The sequence below is a fragment of the Osmia lignaria genome, chromosome 9 (genome assembly GCF_051020975.1).
Source record: "Osmia lignaria lignaria isolate PbOS001 chromosome 9, iyOsmLign1, whole genome shotgun sequence".
NCBI lineage: Eukaryota > Metazoa > Arthropoda > Insecta > Hymenoptera > Megachilidae > Osmia > Osmia lignaria.
In genome coordinates, this window is record NC_135040.1 from 7,246,990 (window position 1) to 7,270,246 (window position 23,257).

Below are 23,257 nucleotides of genomic sequence, written 5' to 3' on the forward strand. Positions count from 1 at the left end.
ACACCCCGGCGGCACAATATCAGTATGTAGCGTCACCTGTGCCTCGGGGTCCCAGATACCCCGAATGCCGTAGTGTCGGTAAGCAAAGAGTGTCATCGGTGCTTCGGGGTCCCTGACACCCCAGATGCCAAAATGTGAGTATGCAAACAGTCTCACCAGTAGTTAGGGGTTCCTGACACCCCAAGATGATATCGTAGAGATAGTCGCTGGTGCATCGGGGTTCCTGGCACCCCGGATGCTATATTATTGGTATGCAAAGTTAGTCACCAGCGTTTCGAGGTCCTTAATATCCCAATATCATATCAGGTCGGTACGCAGAGGACATCATTGGCGCAGCGGGTTCCCTAACACCCCTGGATAATATCAGGTCTGTATGAAGAAGGCACAATCAGTATAATTTTCTTCCAGATTTTATTTAATTTATTTAATTTATTTTTTCTTGAGAAGGGGAATAACATTTATGATTATATCCCTCTTCTGGGTCTCAGCCGAGGACCCCACTTATTTTACTTTTTCCAGTTATTTATATAATTTTATCCCTCATTATAGACCAAGGCCACCTCAGTATCCCTTACATCCCTGCATTCCTTCCATTCCAGCATTCCTTACATTCCTGCAAGCCTTAAATACCCTTTTTTTTTTTTTTTTTTTTTTAACGTGGTGGAAATCTTCAGAAAGACACCTTCAGCCCCCCTGGGGAGGGGCCGGAGGTAGTGTGGGATTTTTACCCACTAAAACCACCACGGTGACCGGCACTAGGGCGGTACGGAGGGTCCTTTGACCCTCCGCCGACATCGGGGGCCACACCCGATGCCGGCACTCCTCGGGCCGCGTACAGTGGAGACCGGGGCCCCAGCCCCGGACCCTTACGTTATTCCTTTACATCCCTCGTTCCGTCACATCTCTGCATCCCTTACATCCGTGCATTCATTTCATCTCGACATTCCTTTCATTCCTACATACTTTACATCTCTTCATCCCTTACATCCCTACATTCCTTACATCTCTTCATCCCTTAAATTCCTACATTCTTATCATCCCTACACTCTTTTCATCCGTACATTGTTTTCATCCCTACATTCCTTACATCGTTTCATCACTTCCATCCCTACATTCTTTTCATCCCTACATTCCTTGCATCCCTTATAATAAATATATAATAAAGACTGCTTCGAGAATTTCGTGAAAATTTCGAAAAGGCAGCGCCCCCTAGCGGCAAAAATGCGAACTAAAATTTCGATGTCGAATCAGCGCCCTCTGGTGGCGAAAAAAGGAACTAAATCTTGCTACATTTCTGGCCCTCTGGCGGCAAAAATGTGAACTAAAATTTCGACGTCGAATCAGCGCCCTCTGGTGGCGAAAAAAGGAACTAAATCTTGCTACATTTCTGGCCCTCTGGCGGCAAAAATGTGAACTAAAATTTCGACGTCGAATCAGCGCCCTCTGGTGGCGAAAAAAGGAACTAAATCTTGCTACATTTCGGGCCCTCTGGCGACAAAAATGCGAACTAAAATCTCTATGTCGAATCAGCGCCCTCTGGTGGCGAAAAGGGGAACTAAAAGGAACTCGATTTCAGATAGGTACTCGGATGTATGGAATTCAGGAATATAAGTGATACAAGGATGTAAAGGATACAGGCATGTAATGGATGCAGGGATGTAAGGGATATTGGGATATAAAGAAGGCAGGAATGTGAGGAATGCCGAGATGTAAGGAATGTAGAGAAGTGAGGAATGCAGGGATGTAAGGGAAGCAGAGTTGTAAGGGATGCAGCGATGTAAGGGATGAAAAGGATGCAGGGTTGTAAAGGATGAAGAGATGTAAGGAATGTCGGGATGTAAGGGATAAAGAGATGTAAGGAATGTAGAGATGTGAACAATGCAGGGATGTAAGGGAAGCAGAGATGTAAGGGATGAAAAGGATGCAGGGATGTAAGGGATGAAGAAATGTAAGGAATGTCGGGATGTAAGGGATAAAGAGATGTAAGGAATGTAGGGATATAAGGGATGAAGCGATGTAAAGAATGTAGGGATGAAAAGAATGCAGAGATGTTTTGCGCATGCGCACTACAATTATTTATTATAAAACAAACTTGTAGATAATTAAGAAATTATTCACTCACGAACAATGAAAATGATATATTTGTAAAATACAAACGATTTCCAACCAATTACAGTTATCAGTTATCGCAAAATCTGTTTATTATAAAAAATTACTAAAAAGTTTCGGCTCACATCATGACTGAAATAAAATTGCTAATTACAAAAGAAGTAGTTTGTCACAAACGTTAAAAATAGGCTCACAATCAATCACAAACGAAATACACTAAGAAAAATTAAAAATAATCACATTTTATTATTCCTTCTATCTAGCTTCATGTAGATCTCGGCGGTCGCTAGAAGACTGCCTAACTGCACGTGAGATGTCTGGGACCCCAAAAATCCTGTTCCCTCGAGAACAAAGGCGTGTTCAGTTCTTATGTATCTGTAGTCACTGCAGCGATAATGCGAATGAGAATTTCTGCAAAGTGGGTCGCTACTGTCGCTTTCGTTCACGGGTGTCGGTGACGGAGAAACCACTTTTAAAAACCAGCTGACGAGATGTTACGTCAGTTAGACCGTAGCCGTTGCCATTGGACACACGACGTGATTACTATCGTCGGTTATGACAGAATTCTAAACTCGTGTTGTTTCGCTCTAAATTTCAAACGTTTTGATAAAACATGTCCAATATCAACGAATACTACTTGGCGGTCCTTCGGCTGGTGAAGGAAGCTGGCTCGGTAAGTGACGTTTTCATTGACGAAAACGAGCGGGCAACTTGTTTTTAGCATAAGGTTATTCTTGGCCGATAGCGGGCTACGTTTATCGATTTTATACGAAGCCTCAGATTTCAATCGAGTTCTCGCTTAACTTGCATATTGTTTTGACTATGTTCCCGCTATCATGAACGTTCGTGTAGCGTAAAACGCGGTGTCATTCGATGTACAGTAATGAATTTTAATAATTGTTTTCAGATACTTTCGACGTGATATCAGTTCCGATATAAAATTGATCGATATTATGTATTAACATAGTGATATTATTGTATTCTATTGCATCATACGTATTTTTTACAAGCATTCATTATTCTACATTAATAGTTAATTAATCTAATTCATAGAAGTGAGCGTGCACTTGTTTGGCTTTTTAGAAGCGCATTTATCAAGTTGACTGAATGGTACATACCTCACTGTTATGTTAGAAGGATTCAATATAACTACTATATACGTTTATAACCTATAATTTTGAATACTTGTACATTTGTATTTATGTAGAATAATAAAATAAATTCCAACGTTTCTTATTTTGTTTATCTTTCAAACAAAATAACGGCAGGGACGAATCCGGAAGTCTTGCTTACAATGTTAGAGGAAGCTATATATATGAAAGTATATTTTTAAGTCGTTTTCTGCACGATTTAAAACTTGCTTACGATTTGTTTCTTAACACTGTGATTTTATAGGCAAAAATTCAAGATGTTTAAGATTTCGTAACTCTCGGAATGAGACTTCATTTATCCTCCTCCGGATCCGCCATTGACTGATCTTAAATCTTTAACGAAAAATTAGACTATTAGTCACTATTCAAATACGATGGGATAAACATAGAAAATTTATTATGTTTTTTAATCGCAAACGGGTGAAATTAAACAACTACGAAATTTATAGATCGTAAGGGAAAAAATTAACCAGCCTAAAGATGCGATGATAAAATCCTGCGAGGTCGATCTCGTCACGGAATGGGATCAAAAAGTCGAGAAACTATTAATCGAAGGAATATCTTCCAAATTTCCGGATCACAAGTATGTTAAATAAATTATAATTAATATTCCATCGTTTAATATTAACAATTTCATTCATGCTTCATTAATAAAATTAAAAATTTTTAGTATCGTAAGTAACAGGACGTTTCGAGTGATTTAAAACGCGCCAAAAATCATTTTTAAATTAACAAAATATGCGATATGAAAAGTATTATTTTTACATAGCGTCTGATTTTCAAACGTTGCTTGAACGTATTGTTCATTGAAGAGGCAGCCGGCTCCAACTGAAGAACTTTTAAATTATATTTTTCTCATTATTAGTTACTTCCCTTGCTCCACTAAGGGTAATGAATTCAATGGAACACCATTTGACCTTGTCAAATCGAATATTCGAGGCATTTTATTCTCTTTAAGCTCATTATATGTGTTTGGAACAAACTCCAATGGCGGATGGAATTTTCCATTCGTGGAACTTACCCGAAGCTGCTGAAATTCATACCTGAAAGAATTTAGTGGGATCTTAGAATAAATATTTGTCACCCAAGAAGTCGAACTCTTCCATGTATAAATGATACTCTTTCTCTTCGTGTAATTTCTTTCTTATCATTTTATATGATCTGTTCTCTAGTAAATTAAAAGTAAAGAATCATTTATGCAAAAATACATATCATAAATTTGAAGGTTTTACGAATGAAAAAGATGTAGTTTTTAACGATGATAAAATATATTATTTCAGATTTATTGGTGAAGAAGAGTCCGCGCTTGGGAATAAAATTGAGCTAACAGACGCACCGACATGGATCATCGATCCCATCGATGGCACAATGAACTTTGTGCACGGTCTACCGCATACGTGTATATCCATCGCATTGTTGATTAACAAGACCCCCGAAATTGGAATTGTTTATAATCCAATCCTAGAACAGCTCTTTACCGCCTGTAGAGGTCAGGGTGCGTTTCTGAATGGAGCTCCTATTCAAGTCTCGGGGGAGAAAGGTGATTAAAATAATTAATTGGGTGATTAAGATAGACTGAAAAATTTACTCTTTATAATTGGCTTCCGAGCTTGACTCTTCTAGACGATTAATATTATATAATTGATGGGGTAATATTAGATGAAGGACATTTTAGATATGCAAATATATACATAGGTACTTAAAGATATGTATGTATCTATATAGAAATAATTTAGATAAGCGATGGTTTGTATCCTTTAGTTGTTTGCCTCGTTAATTAAATGATATTTCTTATAGAATTGCGGAAAGCTCTTGTAATGATGGAAATGGGTACAAGCAGAGATCCAGAGAAAATGAAAATTGTGCTGGAGAATGCGAACAATCTTACTTCGCAGGTTCACGGGTAAACAACTGTTAGATTTTTGAAATTCTAATGTACTTACATAAACTGTACTGCATTATATTTTTGTAGAATACGAAGTTTGGGTTCTGCAGCTTTGAACATGTGCATGGTCGCTCTCGGTGGGGCAGACATTTCTTTTGAATACGGTATTCATGCTTGGGACGTTGCGGCTGGTGATATAATCGTGAGAGAAGCTGGTGGTGTGTGCATAGATCCAGCTGGTAATTCATATTATTTCGTTTAGTTAGATGTTATAATGTAGTTTAAGTTCTGATCATTCTTAATGCATATTTTTAGGCGGCCCATTTGATGTAATGAACAGAAGAGTATTGTGCGCCTCGACAATGGAACTAGCTCAAGAACTAGCTAAAGTATTAATTCAGTATTATCCTGAACGTGACTGAAAATCTTGAGGTATCAAGAGAGATAAATGATTTGAAAGTCAGATGATGTTAACTGCGTCGATTGTGTACGTGTTTGATGTACAGAAGATTTATATTACATAATTAGGTTTCTTTTAATCGTAAAAAGCAGGTTCGATGTTTTTGTCGATTTTGCAGGCATTTAAGGTTCACGCATTAAAGCGATAAATGTATAGGTTTAAAAGAATATGTTTATTCATTAGCTTCTTGTATTTGAATCATATTTATTTAAAAGATAAATGTAAATTGAACATGTATTACATCCATATTAACGACGAGTCAAATGTTTAATAACAATATTGTATGTTGAAATGAGAGGCATGCGAATGCAAATGTAATATGTCATTTATTCAAATATTATACAAAATAAATTTAATTATCTCATTATTGGAACGTGTCTTTTTTTATTCCCCTGATTATTCCTGATTTACACTTTCATATCATTATATTATTCATACAAAAATATTTGTTGATTACATTAAAATCATTTTTAAACATTGGTCTTTAATGATCTGAAAACTGAAAGCCACGAATATTAGTATTGTGTCATTTTTTAATATTACCTAAACTTACATAAAGAATACACTAAATAAAATGTTTAAATTTAACAAATATTTGTAACTCTTACATATATACCTTACCTGTACACATACTTACGGTTTTATTAATCTTAATGAAAGCTTAAGACAAACCTTCCTGTTGATACAAATTTAAATTAAATATTTGGTGATCCTTTCTTTCTGATAGGGCATCATATTTATACAGTTGTCAAGCTCTGCTGCCGTGAAGATATCAACCCATTCTCTCCATCATCATTGTTTTCCATCAACAGCTTTTTTCATCTCTTCCATTGTCTCCCCTCCTCACAGGGAGGGCTACAAGTGAAACATTACCAAATTGCCAATTAGAAAACTATATACTCAGTCTTGGTTTTTGTGTATTCATTTTATTTCTGTATTGAAATGTGCTCGAAACATCTATTTCCCCCATTTTATTTAAACTTAACAAATTAATCTTTCAATACTTTAGAAAAAGAGATTAAAGTGTTTATGATTTAAACAGTGAAACAATAAAACTTTACAAATATTTTTAAGCATGTAATTTTGCAATTATCTAGAGAAAATTATATGCAACTAAGACAAAAAAAAATATTTTATCTTTCTTCAAAGGAGAACATAGCAAGGATGATCGTTATAACGACTTGATTTTGTTTTATGATGTAATTGTGCAGCTTTCGATTTTTGCAATATTATGTCGTTTAACGTGAAATGGATATACTAAATATCCCATAAGGCAGTCCCCCATGAATACCTTGCAACGGGATCGCCGTTAAATGCCCATGATAGGTCCACCCGCACTTAACGATGCTTTGAATCGAAGACTCATCTGAAACATAAGCATCCTCGTACAATATTGCCACACAAAAATTTATATACCATGAACCATTCAAACAGCATTGACGTTCTGTCGCATCTTACAAATAAAGAATGTAATATTAAAATAAACATATTAAAAGAAAATTGACAAAGCTACGATACAAAATCGTATGCTACAGAGCGATGCGTCTGTTGAAAGCGATTATGTAATGTAATATCCGTTGGTAAATACTTGAAACTCCTATTTCTCAGTGCAAATATATACATTATTATTTTCTTATATATTCCTGTCTTTACATGAATTATCTAAATAAATGCAAGTTGTCAGATATGAAAACGATTATTTCTAATACTACAATTTCTAATCGACAATGTTAACATAATATAATAACTTATTTTGCACCACTTCCTAAAATACACTTTCTCTACCTATCTTCTTGTTATTAGATTAAAAACAGATTACAATCGGATCTTTTTTTTTCTTTTTTTTTTTTTTAAATAAGTTGCGGCACGTGCTTCTAACTGCACGAGATATAGCGCGTGATTATTAAGACTGAAAGTATGAAATACAGGGCTCGTTTCTCATTCTGTTAAGCATGTGTCGTTTTATTTCAATAACCTACTTACTATACAATTTGTTTCTTCTCTGTCAGTACAAGTTTCCTTGTTACTAGACTTCGATGCCGTGCGTTATCTGCGCGACGACACAGAAGAAGAACAAAAAAAAAAATATTTGTTCGTGAATCGTACGATCAAAATTCGTTAAAGTTCATTATTTTTTTACAATTTCCATAAACACGAAATCCTTCGCTGCGAACGTAACATACCATTTAATGGATTTATGATATAATAATTTATACGAGATTAATTAGTCGTTAAAGAAGTCGCGCAATTTGAATTGAAAGATAAAAAGAAAAAATACTATGTACCACCATTTTTATGCTAAGTATCGATGGCCAGTTCATGCTGAAAGAGGCGGTCACATTTATCCCCAGTTCATTTTCATCCACGGAAGAATTATACCATGTAATTGCGGCAAGCCTCTTCTTCTAGTATTCGTCGTTGGTTTATTACTTATTGCTGCTGTGCATAAAGAAAGAGAAGAAATAAACCAAATCTTAAGCGGATTCAATTTCAAAATGAAATTACACGAAAAAGTGATTTTTACGCCCTGATACACTACATTATTTCGAGCTGTGTACAAACATGCATGTGTCGTTTTTTGATCGTCGATAAATGCATCGGTGAACTCCCAACATTTTTTTTTTTTTAATTATTAGCTTTTTTTTATTCATCGCTCGTACTGGTTATTTAATTAATATAAAAATATTGCACTCTATTGACCTGCAATAGTTATCATTCATTAAATAATACAGTTCAGATTGATAGAGTACAATGTTATATGTGTGATTCAAATCATTTGTTTCCCTTATACGTATGTATTCTTTTATTTATCTGGAGAATGTTTTTTTCGTTCTGTTAGACGGAGCTAGTGACAACGTGAAACTTTTGCACCGCCTCTTTCTGCTAAAACGGATACAAGACATTCAATATAAGGAGACACCGCTTATGTTAGTATGTTTTTATAGTATACAACAAATCGTTAGCGGTGTCGTTTCAAGCATTTTTTGCAAATTACGTCAATGAATTCTCCGATGTGGAAGGACCCCGGACAGGGTTACCTAGATCTTTTCTTGTATAAAGGGATGCGCCAGAGCGTGGTTCACTGTAATTCTCTTTCCCGCGTCCAACATCAACGTTCGCTCCAACAGATCCTTCAATTGTCCAACTTTACGACTTTGTTCAGGTGGCAAAGAGTTTCCTCCCAATTCCGCACCAAGGTCACGAGTGGCGGGTATCGTCGACATCACTACAACTTTCGCCTAAAAATAAAGGCATTAGCAATTTTATAATCGACATATATTTTATTTGTCTATATATAATTGTTGAGTCACTTACCGCACGGCAAAGGACAAGGTTGGAAAAAGAACAGTAGAAAGACAACTTACCCGCTCAGTGACCTTATCAATTTCATGATACAGGAAATTGCAGTTAGAGTCAAAATGTAGATCCTTGAATGTGCCTTTCCTAATCAGCTTATTAGGAATTTTCCCTTTTAGGTCCATGAAGAATTTCAACATCTGGTTGTTGGTTTTCCCAGAGAACATTATTTTTCCCGTGTACAATTCGTATATGGTGCATCCCACGGACCACATATCAATGCCGAAATCATATGGCGTACCAAGAACTAGAAAATACCTGGGTTATTTCCACGATACACAATAATTATAATTAAATCTCTACGACAGTGGAGATCTCCCCAAGCTGGGTATGATCAATGTATTTAGAGCTGTCACACAAAGTTTCCGTTTACGTTTTGAAAAATAATGCGAGTGACCAATCGGTCGCTACAAAATTATTTTTGTTTCTATACAGTTTCGAATCATTTTGTACCATGTTTTAGGAGACACGCTCTTGCATGGCTATCAGAAGCTGGTTTGAAGTAGAAGATTGGTGAGTAAGCACAGATTAATCTCTTGAGTTTCTCAGTTTATACATTGTGATTACAAGAATTAATAAGTAACCCAAGAAATTAGTATTGTTGGTTAGACTAATGAAGACGTATTTAGATAATAAAAACGATCGATACTTACTGATCTCAGGAGCCCGGTAAAATCTTGATACAAGATACGGTGCTATTTCATTTTCATGAGCATGGGAGGCTGAACCGAAATCGCACAATTTCAATACTAGCTTGCTTTCACTGACTAGAATGTTATCCGGTTTGATGTCAGCATGCAGAATATTTGCACGTTTTAATAACTTCAGAGCAAGGAAAAGTTGCTGGGTATACGATCTTACCGCTTTTACGTGTAAACCAACATCTTTCCCGTACTTTTTTAAAACCTGAACACATTGTTTTATATAATACACAGTAACTGTAACTACTTGATGCATATAAAATAAATTATTTACCTCTCTTAAATTCATAGCTAAAGGTTCGAACACCATACATAAATGATTTTTGTGATAGAAATGCCTAAAAAGTCGTAAACAATGAAATCTATCTTCTGGATCCGCATCGTTAAGTTTTCTAAGAATTTCTAATTCTTTAAGGCCAGTCTTATGCCTAAAATGAAAAAAAGAAAGTGTTAAAATATCGATAGTTTTGATAATGTAACAAAAATTTATAATACGATATAATTACATTATTTCATTGTTCCTTATTATTTTTACGGCAACATCCAAATTTCCTCTAGCACTGTCTCTAGCTCTCACGACATTACTAAATACACCTTGGCCTGTATATCCATACACAACATATCTAGAATCTAAAGTTTCACCTACTCGTACTCTAAAAACGTTATATTAACATTATATTAGTTAAAAGATTATATTAAAATACAAAAAACAAGCAAGAAAAAATAATAGTTTACCGATAATATCCTTCCGCATCATCCCAATTATCTGTTAAACTAGGATTATCAGGTCCACCTTGTCGCTTCCCCTCGACAGTCGGGCTCTGAATAAAATATTAATATTTAAAAGAAGTAAGTTTAGCGAATGTATAAAAAAAAATTATAAACGTACATTAAAATCACCAATGTTATCTGCCTCAGCAAACATGTCCCATTCATTTGCTTTCTTTGCATTTTGTTTATCATCCTGCTTAACTTTCTCTGCTGGTTTTGTGTCTTCAATTTTATCTGCTTCTTCTGATGGTGGATCCTCAAATCTAGATTTTCTTGGTTTAATTAACGGTGACTTTGGTTTCTCAGGCAGTGGTGGGGTATGACTTTCTGAAGTCGATTCGTTATTATTAGATGGAATTTCTATGGATTTCTGTGATACGTTTGATTGACTTTCTGATGGCGGAGTGGCAGGAACAGTATTTATATCGGCAGACATATTTGAATCTTCATTTGGTCCACCTAACCTCTAAATTAAAAATACAAGTATTCATTATGAATTATCCAATATTACTGCCAAATGATAATACTGTCCAAGAAATTGAACAGTATAATTATCCTAACATATGTATACCTTGAGAAGCGCCTCTCGCTGCTTTCTTCTACGTTCTATGATTGCTTCTTCATCTTCTTCTTCCTCGATATCAATGTCTTTGATATCCTCTTCACTCGAAGTGTCCGAACGATCTGCTTTAAGTCCCTCCGACAAAGAGTCTTTGTACTTATCACCGCGTTCCCTTTTACCATTTTTCTCTCTATCCCTATCGTGATCTCTAGCGTGTTTGTCCCTGTCTCTCCGACTTCGAGACAACGATCTAGAGTGTTTGTACCGATCGTTTCGATCTCTGTCTAATCTACTTCTAAGGGGGCTACGAGATCTTCTTGGACTCCTTGAACGGTCCCTAATTCTCTCATGATTCCGACTGTCCCGTCGAACGTCATTACGGTCGCGACTTCCCCGACTATCTCTGTGACGTTCTCGACTAGTATGACGTTCCCTACTGTCTCTTTTGTCGCGACTGTGCCTATCTCTGCTAGGAGGTCTGTCCCTACTGCGACGATCGCGACTTGCCGGTCGGTCTCTACTGGCATGACGATCTCGACTGGCGTGCCGGTCTCTGCTGGCATGACGATCTCTACTTCCATGTCTATCCCGACTAACATGTCGGTCTCTACTAGCATGTCGATCCCGACTACTTTGCCGTTCTCGGTTCTCTAATCTATCACGACTATCCCGTCTTGACTTATCGGATTTATCTAACGATTTATGTTCAGTTCGGGATCGTGAATTGTTGTGGTGATCTGAATCTCGCCGTCGATCTTCTTCCCTACAATTAAACGATTATTAAAATGATGAATGATAAACATTTAATATTCAAATATTGTAAACATTTTTAATATAAAAATAAATTCTTCCCAGAATAAAAATTTTTGATCGTAAAATTTATAAAATATATTTTGCATTTAACATACCGTTTATCTTGTTCTCTTTTACGAGACTCATCTCTTTTAACAGGATCTTTACGTTTGTCGTCTTCTGATCTTCTCTTATTATCTTCCTTTCGGGAATCGTCTCTGTGCCTATCGCTTGGTTTCCGTACTTGCCTATCATCTTTTCTGCTGTCTTCTCTTCTTACTTCCTCCTTAGTGCGAACTTTATCGGAATCCCTCCTCCTATCGGAATCTCTTCGTTTCTCTTTATGCTCCTCCCGACTTCTACGATCTCTGGTCATGTCTACTACTACCCGTCTCTCAGGTTTCACTATCTTTTTACGTTCTCTACTACCAGATTTACTCCTAGCTCGTTTCTTAGGGGGTATATTGTCATTCTCACTATCATCTTCTACAAGGATGACATCAGGTGTTTCTGCAACTTTTACTTCATCCTGGTCTGGTTCTTTCTCCTCTTTCTCAGACTCATCCGAGAGGTATTGTACTAAACATGCTTGTAACCTTTCCTGCAGAAACATTAGATCATGATTAAAGTTTTATCTGTTTGCATATAAACTTCATTTAGTAATACACTGTACCTTTTGTTTCATCAACTCTTCAAGATCGATATCATCTTCAATGATTGTACAATCTACTTCATCTGAATCTAAATCTACTAATTTTTCATCTTCGCTTTCTTCTGTAGAAACCACCTCTAATAAAGAATTTTTTACTTTGCCATTTACACCTATATCTTTTTGAATTACACGAGATGATTTATCATCTAACGATCCATTTTCAACTTCTCTTTCTTTTTTAGGTCGTTTATGCTTCTTATGCCTTTTTCTAAAAAGCATACAACAACATTTAATACGATGAATTTAATAATATTCGTGATTAAGATACATACCTTTCTTGTCGTTCTATCCTTCCATCTTCCCTTTCAATTAATTTATCTTTTTTATGCTTATGGTGCTTATGTTTTCTTTTCTTTTTCTTTCTTTGGTCAATCAACATGTCAGATTCAGAATCAACACCGACAATATCTCTCTTAGATTCTAAACATTCTAAATCCGATGTACTGAAATATAATTCAAAAATAAATTATTGTATAAGAGACATTGTACACTGTAAGTGTGTTTAGTAACATATCATAAACAAATTCGACATAATATGGTGATCTATACATTAAACAATTAAATACAATTATTCAATAAATAAATTAATATTTCCGCTTTATAAATAAAATTAATGTTATTATCATACAGTATTTGTGTGAATTGGATCGAGCAGTATTAAACAGAGCAAGTTGCGAAATACTAAAGTTACAGAAAAACTAGGTTATTTTCTCAATGCATCTAAATTAAGGATCGCTGTAGAAAGAAAAGCGTTTTGTTGTGAACTCATTAGCTTCCTTACATTATTCCAAAAATACAAAGGACCTGTTAAAAGTAAACGACATTTATTCCGAAAATAAACAGATGATCACGTAAGTATAAACGATGTAAACAGACTAACTTAATACACCATTTTTATATACGAAAATTGAAAACATTCTTATTTGTATAATGATACACGTTGAAATTTCATACATACCCCATGATTACTATTTGTAAATTATTGTTAAGAAAAAACTATAGAATTACTGCACAAAACAACTACACGCATATATGCACTCTTTAACGGGCTGCCATCTTATATGTTCGATCGTGTTATTTCGAGATATCTCGTTGAAGTATCGAACTATCGATAAGGAAGGGTTCCTTCCGGTTTCTATATTCCCATTGTGTACTAAAGTTGATGCAACTCCATATTTTTTTCTCATTTATATAATTTGACCTGCTTTGTAAGTATACTAAACACTATAAAAATATAAATATTATAATAGTGTTTCAGTAATCTTAATAATTATATAATAATTAATATAAAAACACGAGAAACGAATGGTAAAATTATCGCGGGCTCGTAGTCTACGACGAAAGAATAAGTCTTTATTAAGATTTAATACTATACATAGAATAATTGCTCAATAATGTTAAAATTTATGTATATAGTACTCGCATTGCGTGCAATTTATTATACAAGCTGATGTATTGAATTGGGAGCTACTAAAGGTCTTTTCTCTGTATTTTAATAAACGGAAGAAAATTCCGTGTAGAATAATATAAATTGGTGGTAAGTATCGCATAAAATATTTTATACTTTATTTATATTAATATTAAATTTTTCTGTCACAGAGGTGTATGGAGATCGAGTGCAACGTACAAGTGAAAAAAAATAACATGGCAGGAGGATACAACACCGAAATGCAATTACACGCTATGCGTTTATGCATAAAATTGTATCTTGTATATATTGTATTTTTTTATTTGTTATATTATTTGTCTGTTATATGATAGTATATAAATACGTAGCAAAATAAATTATGTAAAAATTATTTTTGTAAGATCCTCCTTCTTTGAGTAGCGCGTACCTACTGATCTGCTAGAGCGGCTGCGCACCTAATAAGTCTGCATGCGCGGCGCGATTGCGCAGAGGTATGCGCATGCGTACTTGATTAGAACCATTTAAACTAATTTTCCTATATTTTTTAATACGATATTGTTTTACAATTGAACCAAGGATCAAATTAAAATTAAAAACACCAGGGCATAATTTGCAATAATTTAATTCGCAAAATGTCTTACAATATAACGCGAAGTATGCAACACGTTGTTGGTGAATGTGATGTTGTTCTTGCACCTATATTTTGTTACGTCTCGCGACACCAACCACGCGTGGCATATCTTCGTGTTTATTTAATCATTGCTTAGGTAACAGTCGCATGAACCGTTGGTCTTAACGCCAACGTTTATCATTAATAATTATCATTAATAACGGCAATGGTAACGAGTAACAATTAAATTAAATACATTATACATTACGAATAAATACTAAAAACAGTACTCACTCAACGCGTGTGAGTGATTGACCGACGCTTTCCGTTCGCGGTATATAAATACAAAGGGAAATGGGGTGGGGTATGGGGTAGGGCGAGGATTCACGTGCCCTTCTTTCTAAATCATTTCTTTACGCAAATTATTCGATCATTAACGATCGATTATCACATTCTTCGACAATACGAGTCTCGGGGTTCTTTATCATACGAATATTAATATCTCGAAGAAGTCGTGACTTACTTTTTAATTCGTGAATAGCTGAAAATTCGCAAGAAATTTGAAATCCTTCGATTTTATGGCTATTTAATAATTGAGCTTTCAACATGAAACGAAGAAACGTTATATCAAATCTTCACAGTCGAATTAATAATCATGAATATTATATTAAAATGTGTGCTTAAAATAAAAAAACACACACACACACATAGATCTGTAAAGATTATATATAAAGTTTCTTAGTTTCTTTTGAAAGTTACCAACCGAAGGATTATTTCAATTCCAGTCAAATTTTCAGCAACTCGACTATCGAAACACGTTGATCAACTCGTGAAGAGGAAAATCACTCTTCAGTATACGAGGAAGTCTTGGTCCGTTGTTGAAGAGAAAAAAAATATATTAACCTATGCTGACTAGATTCTACACTCATCCGGTATCGTTTCTTACGATCTAGCCGCTACGCGTTTGCTTCTAATGGAGGAACGATTTAATGAAATGATGGTTGTTTTCTTAGTAAACAAAATTCCTGTAAGAGATCAAACATTGCAAATTTTCACAGTTAAGATTAATTCTTAACACGATGTAAAGTGTTCCTGGAAGAAGAGATTCGAATTTCGTTAATAAAAAAAAAAAAAGAAAGAAAAGAGATTAAATTTTGATAATGTTTCTTATCATTTCCTTTCCGTTTATGGTCCTTGGTGAGAAGAAGGGGAACGAACTTGATTCGTTCACGATTGTTCCTGTTGTTAAACTGTAAAAATGCTTATTCGAAGAGTTTCTTAGCATAGTGCCAAATGCGGAAGAAGTATTCGTCTTGTCTGAGAAGCCGTGCTCTTGCATACGAATGTATGTCTGCATCCATGTTGTGCTCTCGAAGCCAAGAGCTTGTGTTCTCTGTGCTGAAACTTATCGAAGCGGTTTCACCTTTCTCGGTGGCTTCTGCGATTGGTTCTACTACTGTCAATTCTGAAGCTGGTATGATCTTGAAGGGTTCCTCAGACTCCAAAGGATCGCTGAGGCCAATCTCATTCCTGGCGAAGATTCTGATAAGATACATGTGGTTCTCTTGGAGGTCCCTGATGTTCAGTTTCTGTATTTCGGTGTTTACTCGGGCTACCTCCATCCACATGGTCCTCTTCGTATCTCTGATGGCGACTTTGTAGCCTTCTAATGGCGCACCGCCATCCGAGTCTGGTCTTCCCCATGAAATTACAACTGTGTTCGCTGCAATCTGTCTGATCTCCAAGGGTGCCGTTGGTGGAGAAGGTACACCTACGAGAAATGGTTTCAAAGTTTCAAAATTATAAGCACATGCAAATTTGTTCTAACGAATTATAATGAAAATATTGAAGACATACTGGCATGTGTCTTTAGGGTAACTGGTTCTGAGTTTGCAGGCACACTGAGCCCTTGATTATTCTCAGCGAAGATTCTGAAGAGGAATTCGCTTTCTTTTAAATTTTCCACGCAATACTGAAGCGTTGTTGCGTCCAGAGTAACAACTTTCGTCCATCTTGCTCCTTTTCCAATCAACGGCCTCTTCTCGATCACGTATCCTGTTAAGAAAAATTGTGCAAAATGTATAATCGAGTAATTATGGTGTCTCATAGCTTGGTACATAAATTTATTTAAAATTACCTGTCAGCTCTGTGCCTCCTGTGCTGGCTGGCGGAGACCAGCTGAGAGTTGCGCTCTTGCTGGTAATATTTGTCACATGCACGTGTTGTGGACTCGAGGGTGGTGCTAAAAATCACGCGTGTCATATCATTGATTTGGAAAAATAAAACGACGCGCGAACGATGAGAAGCAGGCTTACTTTTGCTGATCACTATTTTTGTCGGCGGGAATATACCCAGCAGAGCGTACATGCTGCTTTCGGTGAGCTTTGTTATTTCTAAGCGATGGTGAAAGCATTAAACAAGCGTAGAGCGCGTTAGTATGTAAATAAATTAACATATACGAAAGTATTTCTACTTTCAACATTTTATTTAAAAAAATAAATACTGTATTTAAAAAATGAAATTAAATTAAGCGAATATTATGAGCCATTAGTGTTGCAATTCTTTACCCAAATTGTTTAAATCACTTACTTATTCGTCTGCCCGGTGCAATTGGTTCCTCGGCAACGTATGGAGGTCCACTGCCAACACTGTTCTTAGCTGTTATCCTGAAATTGTATGGTACGTCTGTCTTCAAGTCTGACACGCTGAAGTGTGTCGTTTCGTGTTTGGTGCTGCCGATCTGTAAGCAATATAATTTTAAATTTAAGGAATCTGTATTCAATGATAAATCTCGACTAACCTTCTGCCAAGTTTTCTTCGATTCTTCCTTTATCTCGATGATGTAATCTGTTATCGGAGTTCCACCGTCGTTTTCAGGAGGCTGCCATTTGATCGTGAAGGATGTTTTCGTCATTCCTGATACTTCCAGTGGTCCTCTCGGTGCTCCTGGTGGTTCTATTAAAAGATTCACGACATTGAACCAAAAGAACTTGAACAAATTTTTCATTAAAAATTAGGAATAATAGAAATATTCATACCGAAGGAGGTTCTCATTTTAACTGTGTCAGATTCCAAAGGTTCCGATGCTCCAACTGCGTTCCTAGCGATGATCCTGAACTTGTATTCAGCATTCTGTTGCAATTTGTGCACGCAGAAGCTTTCCACTTCTTTGTCTATATCGACAACCTTCACCCAAGTCTTTCCAGGCTCGCATTTTTCAATGGTGTATTTCTCGAGTTCGATTCCACCATCGTCTGCTGGTGGTCGCCATTCGAGGGTGACGCGATCTTGTCTGATTTCTTTGAAGACAACAGGTCCTTGCGGCTTGCTTGGTTTATCTAAATCATTTAAAATAAGATGATATACTCTAAGATCTAATTACATTTAGAATAAACAATGTCTAATCTCTTCAAGAACTTACCTATCACTTTGAGGTGTAAATCAACCGAAGAACTGCCAGCTTGATTCTCAGCTTTCGCCATATAAGTAGCAGTATCTTCTCTAACGAGCGAAGAAATTGATACGGTGGAGGTTCTTTCTTCCCTGTGAATGGACACACGTTTCTCGTCAACCTCCTTGCCATTCTTCGTCCACGTAACTTCTGGTTTCGGGAAGCCAGTAATTTGAATTTCAATTTTCCATTGACCGTTCATCGGTAGCTTCTGATTAGTCAAATTCTCGTCATAGATAATCTTAGGCGACTCTTGGATCTTTAATTCGCACGTTGTTTCCGCGCTTCCTACGTTGTTCTTCGCTTTTACAGTGAACTTTGCCGATGAGGTCTCTGTTGTTTCCCTGATGGTGTACTTTGTTATATGGTTCTCGTATGTAATGCTGGTGTCCTCGAAAATTTCGTCATTCCTTAGCCTATAAGAAAAGCAGCGAATTAAGAATTCTTTTCTTTTAGCAAATGTTGATAGAAAAGTTAGATATAATTATTGTACCAAGTAATCTCTGGAGCGGGTGTTCCACCAATCACGCACGATAGGGTGACAGTTTCTCCAAGGCCGATGACGATACTCTTCAAGGGTTCGAGGATGACTGGTGGTTCTGCGGTTGATGGTTTTGATATCTTCACGTATGGCGATGTCGGTGATGTTTCACCAGGTCCTGCTTCGTTCACAGCAGTCACTCGGAAGGTGTACTCTTTGTTCGTTGTTAATTTTGTCACTTTGTGAGTTGTCTCTGTTATGGTCTCTGTAATCTTGGTCCACCTTTAAATAAAAGTAAGAAAGATTTTTATATTTTGTGACCCTCACATGAAAGATAGTTTGAAATAAAAATTTTAAATATACTCACGTAGTCTCAGTCTTCTCTTGATGCTCCAAAATGTATTCAACGATAGGTGAATTTCCATCTGAATCTGGTTTCTTCCAGTGAAGCGTTACGCTGTCGTTGGTGGTCTCCAATGGCTCTGGAGCTCCAGGTGCACTTGGTACCTCTGCAGAGGTAAATAAATTTTCAAATTTATAGAATTTGTATTTAGGAAGGAACCAAGATAATTTTGAATACTTACGAACGATGACGACGTTGATTTCGATGCTAGTTTCTCCAACACTGTTCACTAATTTCAGAGTGTAATCACCAACGTCTTCTTCTTGGATCTTCCTAATAGTCAAAACTGCTGATTCCTCGTCAATCGTTGGTATCGCTCGTTTCGATTTTGTCACTACACGACCATTTACAGTCCATTCATCCTCTGGTTTAGGCGTTCCACTGAATTTCACCACAATATCCACGTCTTCATCTTTCCTTACTTTGTACTTCCTTGGTGTGTCTGGGCTGATCTTTGGCGGTGTTTCGATAACTGTAATCATCGATTAAAAAATAATTATCATAAGAAATTTTGTAAGGACTATTTCTATCTTTCTGTCAAATCTATCTTTTACCTTCTACTCTTAATCTTGATGACGTTTTCACGTTAGCAACCATTGCAGTGTATTCCGAAATATCTTCGGTTGTACATTTCTTCACGATTAATTTCTTCACCTTGCCCTCGTCGATGATCGTGTATTTCGGAGATTCCTTGATGACCTGCGTTTTCCTGTAATATCATTCAAATTTAATATTTTGGAAGAGACTAAAAATTTTTTAATAATTTTTCTTTTCTTACCTCATCCAAGTAACTGGAACATCCTGTGACAATTCGATAACGAAAACAGCGTCGGAATTCAGTGGTACCAGGGTGACATCCGGTAATTTGGTGATGAACTCTACAGCAGGTTCTTCGACCGTAAGCTTAGCCGACGATTTCTGTTGACCAACTTCGCAAGAATAAACACCCGCGTCTTCTGATTCCGTATCATAGATCTTCAGCTTCTGCCTCTTTCCATCAATTGACAATCGAACGTGCTCGGAAAATTGTAATTCTTGGCCGTCTTTGAACCATCGCACCAAAGCGTCACCCTTTGTTAATTCGATATCGAAGGTTGCCCTCTCGCCTCTTGCTATCGTCACGTCTTGCATCTTCGTGATGATTTCAGGTGGTAATTCTAAAGAATCATTTAACGACACGTGTTTACTCGTCCATTTAAAAGAACTTGATTTCTTTTCTCATTGGAATTCTACTTACCAATGACAGTGACTTCAGCTGTACACTCTTGATCCAAGAGGCTACAGGTGTATTCTCCTTCATCGTGAACAGAGGTGCTTCTGATCAGCAATTTCCTTACTGTACCTTCTTTCACGAATTCTAATTTCTCTTTGCCCGGTCCCAGTTGTTCGCCATCCTTGTACCATTTAACGTCCACCGTTTGCGACGTGATTTCAACTTCCAAAATTGCCACATCGCGCTCTTTCACCTCGCAATCTTGTAACTTCTTCACGAACTCTGGTTTGGTGGCTGTGAAGATAATTGAAAAATTATCATTTACCATTGAAATACTCATAAAGATTAATAAATCATTTAAATAATAATTCCTACCTTTTACAGTGACATTGCTGGACGTTGATTGATTTTTAACAGTGCACTTATAAGTTCCTTCGTCGGTGGGATTAGTTTTCTTGATCACCAACTTGTGCACACGTCCTTCCTCGATGATTTCTCGGTGATCCATGCCACTGATTTCTTTGTCATTGTGCCACCATTTCGTGGACACTGTGTGCGATGTTTCGCAGGTCAATTCCAGGGTCTTGTACTCGTCAACTACGACCTCTTTCTCTAGAGTCTTCGTGAATGTTACTTTGTCGACGTCCACGGTGACCCTTGCACCGTGCGAAGCTTTTCCTACGGGATTGCTAGCGACACACTTGTAATCCCCGGTGTCCACTTCCGAGTTCGCGTTCCTGATTTCCAGCACGATGTTCTCGCCATCATAGGTCTCTGTTATGTTCGGTGATTTCTCCAAAGGCTTGTTGTTTCTGTAAGAAACACAATTTATTTTATCACTTCGTTACATTAGAAATTAAAATTAAAAATAATTTATCGTACCTTAACCACGTGACTTCTGGTACCGGATTTCCGGTAACTTTCGCGACCAACTTGAAGGTACCTTTCTCTGGAACGGTAAGTTCTTGGAACCGTTCAGTGAACAATGGTGGCTCTGGAGCTCCGCTTGGTATTTCTATTGAAAATATGAACGTTAATTTATTATCCTTGGATGACAAATAATTTCATTGATTAATAAGATATATATCAGATAATGAATTAAAGCAGAAGCAGAGACATATCGTACCCTTCGTTACGCTGAAGTGTTCGAACGTGTGCTGTTGGAAATTAATGGCCAGCGAAGGTTTCAAGTTTACTGAAAATACATATTAGCCAAGCATTTTGCAGCATTAGTACAAGCACCTTCTAAAATTATCTAACGATTTCGCTGTGAAGCAATTTTTAGAAGCGTCTATTTCAATTAATTAAAAAAACACGTTATACAGTATTCTTGAATTAATATTCTTACTTTCAACTGTTAATGTAGCCTTAGTTTCAGCTGTGCCAAGATCATTGGTAGCCACCACAGAGTATTCTCCTGTGTCTGATACTTGAGGCTGAATAAGAGTCAATGTATTCACGTGGCCATCCTGCTTTGGAGTCAAGCCTTTCAGTGGTTTGCCATTCTTGAACCAAGTTACTTTTGGAGCCGGATTTCCAACGATTTGAGTAGATAAGACTACGGTTTCTCCTTCCCTTACTACGTAGGACTGTAAAGGTTCTAGAATCTCTGGTGGTTCGGATTTGCCAGTTTTCACCTGGGGGGTCATATCAATTCATTATAAATTTATGTTCATAAGGAAGAGCTTTAAATATTATTTTTCCAAAGACTTGATCAAATGTACAAACCTTCATAGGAATTTCAATAGTAGCTTCACCTTCCCTGTTCCTTGCAACAATGGTATATTTTCCTTCCTGTTTTTTCTGCACCTTTGTGATCTTAATTACACTGCAGTACATGTGCATGTCACTCTCAGTGGCGATTATTATATTTTCTTTGGTCGTGATTTGTGTGTCCTTATAGTACCACGTTATTTCCGGTTCAGGTACGGCTACTAATCGGCATTCGAGGATCACATCTTCACCCTCGTCCACGTATTTTGCTTTGGGTTTCCTGGAGAACGTGGGTGGTATCCCCTCCAAGATATCGGCGAGGGATGATTCTCTGCAAAATTATTGTTATTATTTTTATGTATAAAATTTAAATAAGTTGTAATAAGTAATGTTAGAATAAAATAACGAAGGAGTACCTGGAAAGGCTCTTTCTGGATGGACCAGTCAAATCTGACCCATGATCAGAAAGAGGTGCTTCCACGATCAATTCCGTGGTACTGGATGCGAATCCTGCTGCATTTTTAGCGACACAGGTAAAGGTACCAGCATCTTCAGGAAATACTTCCCTGATGATCAGAGTCGCTACATTGTCATCGTCATAATACATTTGGAAATCTGGGGATGGCTTGATGATGGCAGTCTGTCGGAACCATGTTATCTGTGGTCTTGGTACACCTTCCACTTGACATTCGAACTGAATTGTATAACCATCTGGCGTATGTATCGGTTGTAATTTTTCCACGAATTTCGGGGCTGATGATTTATCTCCAGGCGCAGGTTCTGGAAAATTGAAAGAAGTAAATAACTGTGTACTCTATGGAAAATTGATGGTGTTTGCGAGAAAAGAATTGCAAGTAAATTTACTTTCAAACACTGGTAATTTATCAATTTTCTCGTGCAACTTCCGTTGCAGATAAAGAGTGTAATGCACTTCGTTCAATAGATACTGCGCTGGAACCCAACCCTTTTCTTCTGTCAAATGTTTCTTCACGAACCACCAGTCCTGATTCGTATGATCTGAAGAAGACATCGTATAATATAATTTCTGTATTATCTTTACTATCTATTAATTAAAATAAAAAGGATCTTCAAATTTACCGATAACATAAACCCTTTCTCCTTCGACGAGATTGATGGCTTCATCAGTTTCTGCCACATACGAGCAAATGGAGAACATTGTGTCACCATCGCGAACGACATATTCAATTTCCACTGTAAAATTTAGAAATACAATACATTAATTTATCTTCTTCATTATTAAATAAAATAATAAAATATGTATACCATACCTTCCTCTGAGATATCCTCTTCTCTGGTGATGCTAAGTGTTGCTTCTTCTGTAACGTGTCAAATAGAATATTAATAAACGATCAACAGACAAATATCCGAATATTAAATATCCTAATATTCCAATATTAGAAACGCGCTAATCTTCATATTACTGAAGTACGTTATACGAAGTACCGATATGCTTTTCA

General features: G+C 36.6%; 3 protein-coding genes and 1 long non-coding RNA gene across 36 annotated transcripts in view; 2 read left to right on the forward strand and 2 right to left on the reverse strand.

Moving 5' to 3' along the window:
- Nucleotides 1–2,552: 2,552 nt before the first annotated feature.
- On the forward strand, nt 2,553–5,881 carry LOC117605832 (inositol monophosphatase 1). Its single transcript, XM_034327583.2, has 6 exons — nt 2,553–2,782; nt 3,710–3,843; nt 4,541–4,800; nt 5,058–5,163; nt 5,233–5,384; nt 5,461–5,881. Exons 1-6 carry the CDS (start codon nt 2,723–2,725, stop codon nt 5,565–5,567), a joined length of 819 nt encoding a protein of 272 aa, XP_034183474.1. The 5' UTR covers nt 2,553–2,722; the 3' UTR covers nt 5,568–5,881.
- A 31-nt stretch (nt 5,882–5,912) lies between these two features.
- Prp4k (Pre-mRNA processing factor 4 kinase) lies at nt 5,913–13,617 on the reverse strand. 10 transcript variants are annotated; one of them, XR_004581777.2, is made up of 14 exons: nt 13,459–13,617; nt 12,773–12,943; nt 12,462–12,708; nt 11,905–12,389; nt 11,006–11,759; nt 10,553–10,900; nt 10,399–10,484; nt 10,170–10,316; nt 9,938–10,091; nt 9,616–9,868; nt 8,971–9,209; nt 8,644–8,844; nt 6,897–6,971; nt 5,913–6,460 (listed from the first exon to the last, which is right to left on the reverse strand). XR_004581777.2 is itself a non-coding variant. In XM_034327303.2 (13 exons), the coding sequence occupies exons 1-12, from the start codon at nt 13,461–13,463 to the stop codon at nt 8,644–8,646; spliced, it is 3,090 nt and encodes a 1,029-aa protein (XP_034183194.1). In that variant the 5' UTR covers nt 13,464–13,617; the 3' UTR covers nt 5,913–6,971. The 10 variants fall into 10 exon arrangements, 5 of the variants coding, with proteins under 5 accessions (XP_034183194.1, XP_034183144.1, XP_034183126.1 ...); XR_013062679.1 differs by having other exon boundaries at nt 6,897–8,041; XR_004581776.2 differs by having other exon boundaries at nt 8,601–8,844.
- LOC117605877 (uncharacterized) lies at nt 13,580–14,286 on the forward strand. The gene is made up of 3 exons (XR_004581804.2): nt 13,580–13,708; nt 13,917–14,037; nt 14,100–14,286. It is a non-coding gene; the product is annotated as an uncharacterized LOC117605877 (long non-coding RNA).
- An 815-nt stretch (nt 14,287–15,101) lies between these two features.
- The window catches only part of sls (sallimus), a 133,553-nt gene continuing 125,397 nt past the window's right edge, over nt 15,102–23,257 (reverse strand). For 20 of the 24 annotated variants that reach the window (XM_034327041.2, XM_034326979.2, XM_034326909.2 and 17 more), the window contains 23 exons: nt 23,069–23,116; nt 22,878–22,991; nt 22,644–22,796; nt 22,196–22,559; nt 21,795–22,110; nt 21,415–21,703; nt 21,193–21,261; nt 20,949–21,081; nt 20,442–20,878; nt 20,091–20,360; nt 19,632–20,010; nt 19,408–19,562; nt 19,035–19,325; nt 18,818–18,959; nt 18,463–18,732; nt 17,940–18,385; nt 17,557–17,856; nt 17,319–17,473; nt 17,108–17,258; nt 16,834–16,911; nt 16,656–16,760; nt 16,376–16,573; nt 15,102–16,289 (listed from right to left, as the gene is read on the reverse strand). In XM_034327041.2, coding sequence (XP_034182932.2) covers nt 15,781–16,289; nt 16,376–16,573; nt 16,656–16,760; nt 16,834–16,911; nt 17,108–17,258; nt 17,319–17,473; nt 17,557–17,856; nt 17,940–18,385; nt 18,463–18,732; nt 18,818–18,959; nt 19,035–19,325; nt 19,408–19,562; nt 19,632–20,010; nt 20,091–20,360; nt 20,442–20,878; nt 20,949–21,081; nt 21,193–21,261; nt 21,415–21,703; nt 21,795–22,110; nt 22,196–22,559; nt 22,644–22,796; nt 22,878–22,991; nt 23,069–23,116 — 5,372 coding nt within the window. In that variant the 3' untranslated portion in view covers nt 15,102–15,780. The remainder of the gene's footprint in view (nt 16,290–16,375; nt 16,574–16,655; nt 16,761–16,833; nt 16,912–17,107; nt 17,259–17,318; nt 17,474–17,556; nt 17,857–17,939; nt 18,386–18,462; nt 18,733–18,817; nt 18,960–19,034; nt 19,326–19,407; nt 19,563–19,631; nt 20,011–20,090; nt 20,361–20,441; nt 20,879–20,948; nt 21,082–21,192; nt 21,262–21,414; nt 21,704–21,794; nt 22,111–22,195; nt 22,560–22,643; nt 22,797–22,877; nt 22,992–23,068; nt 23,117–23,257) is intronic. The other 4 variants (XM_076689896.1, XM_076689899.1, XM_034326928.2 and 1 more) reach the window with 3 other exon arrangements.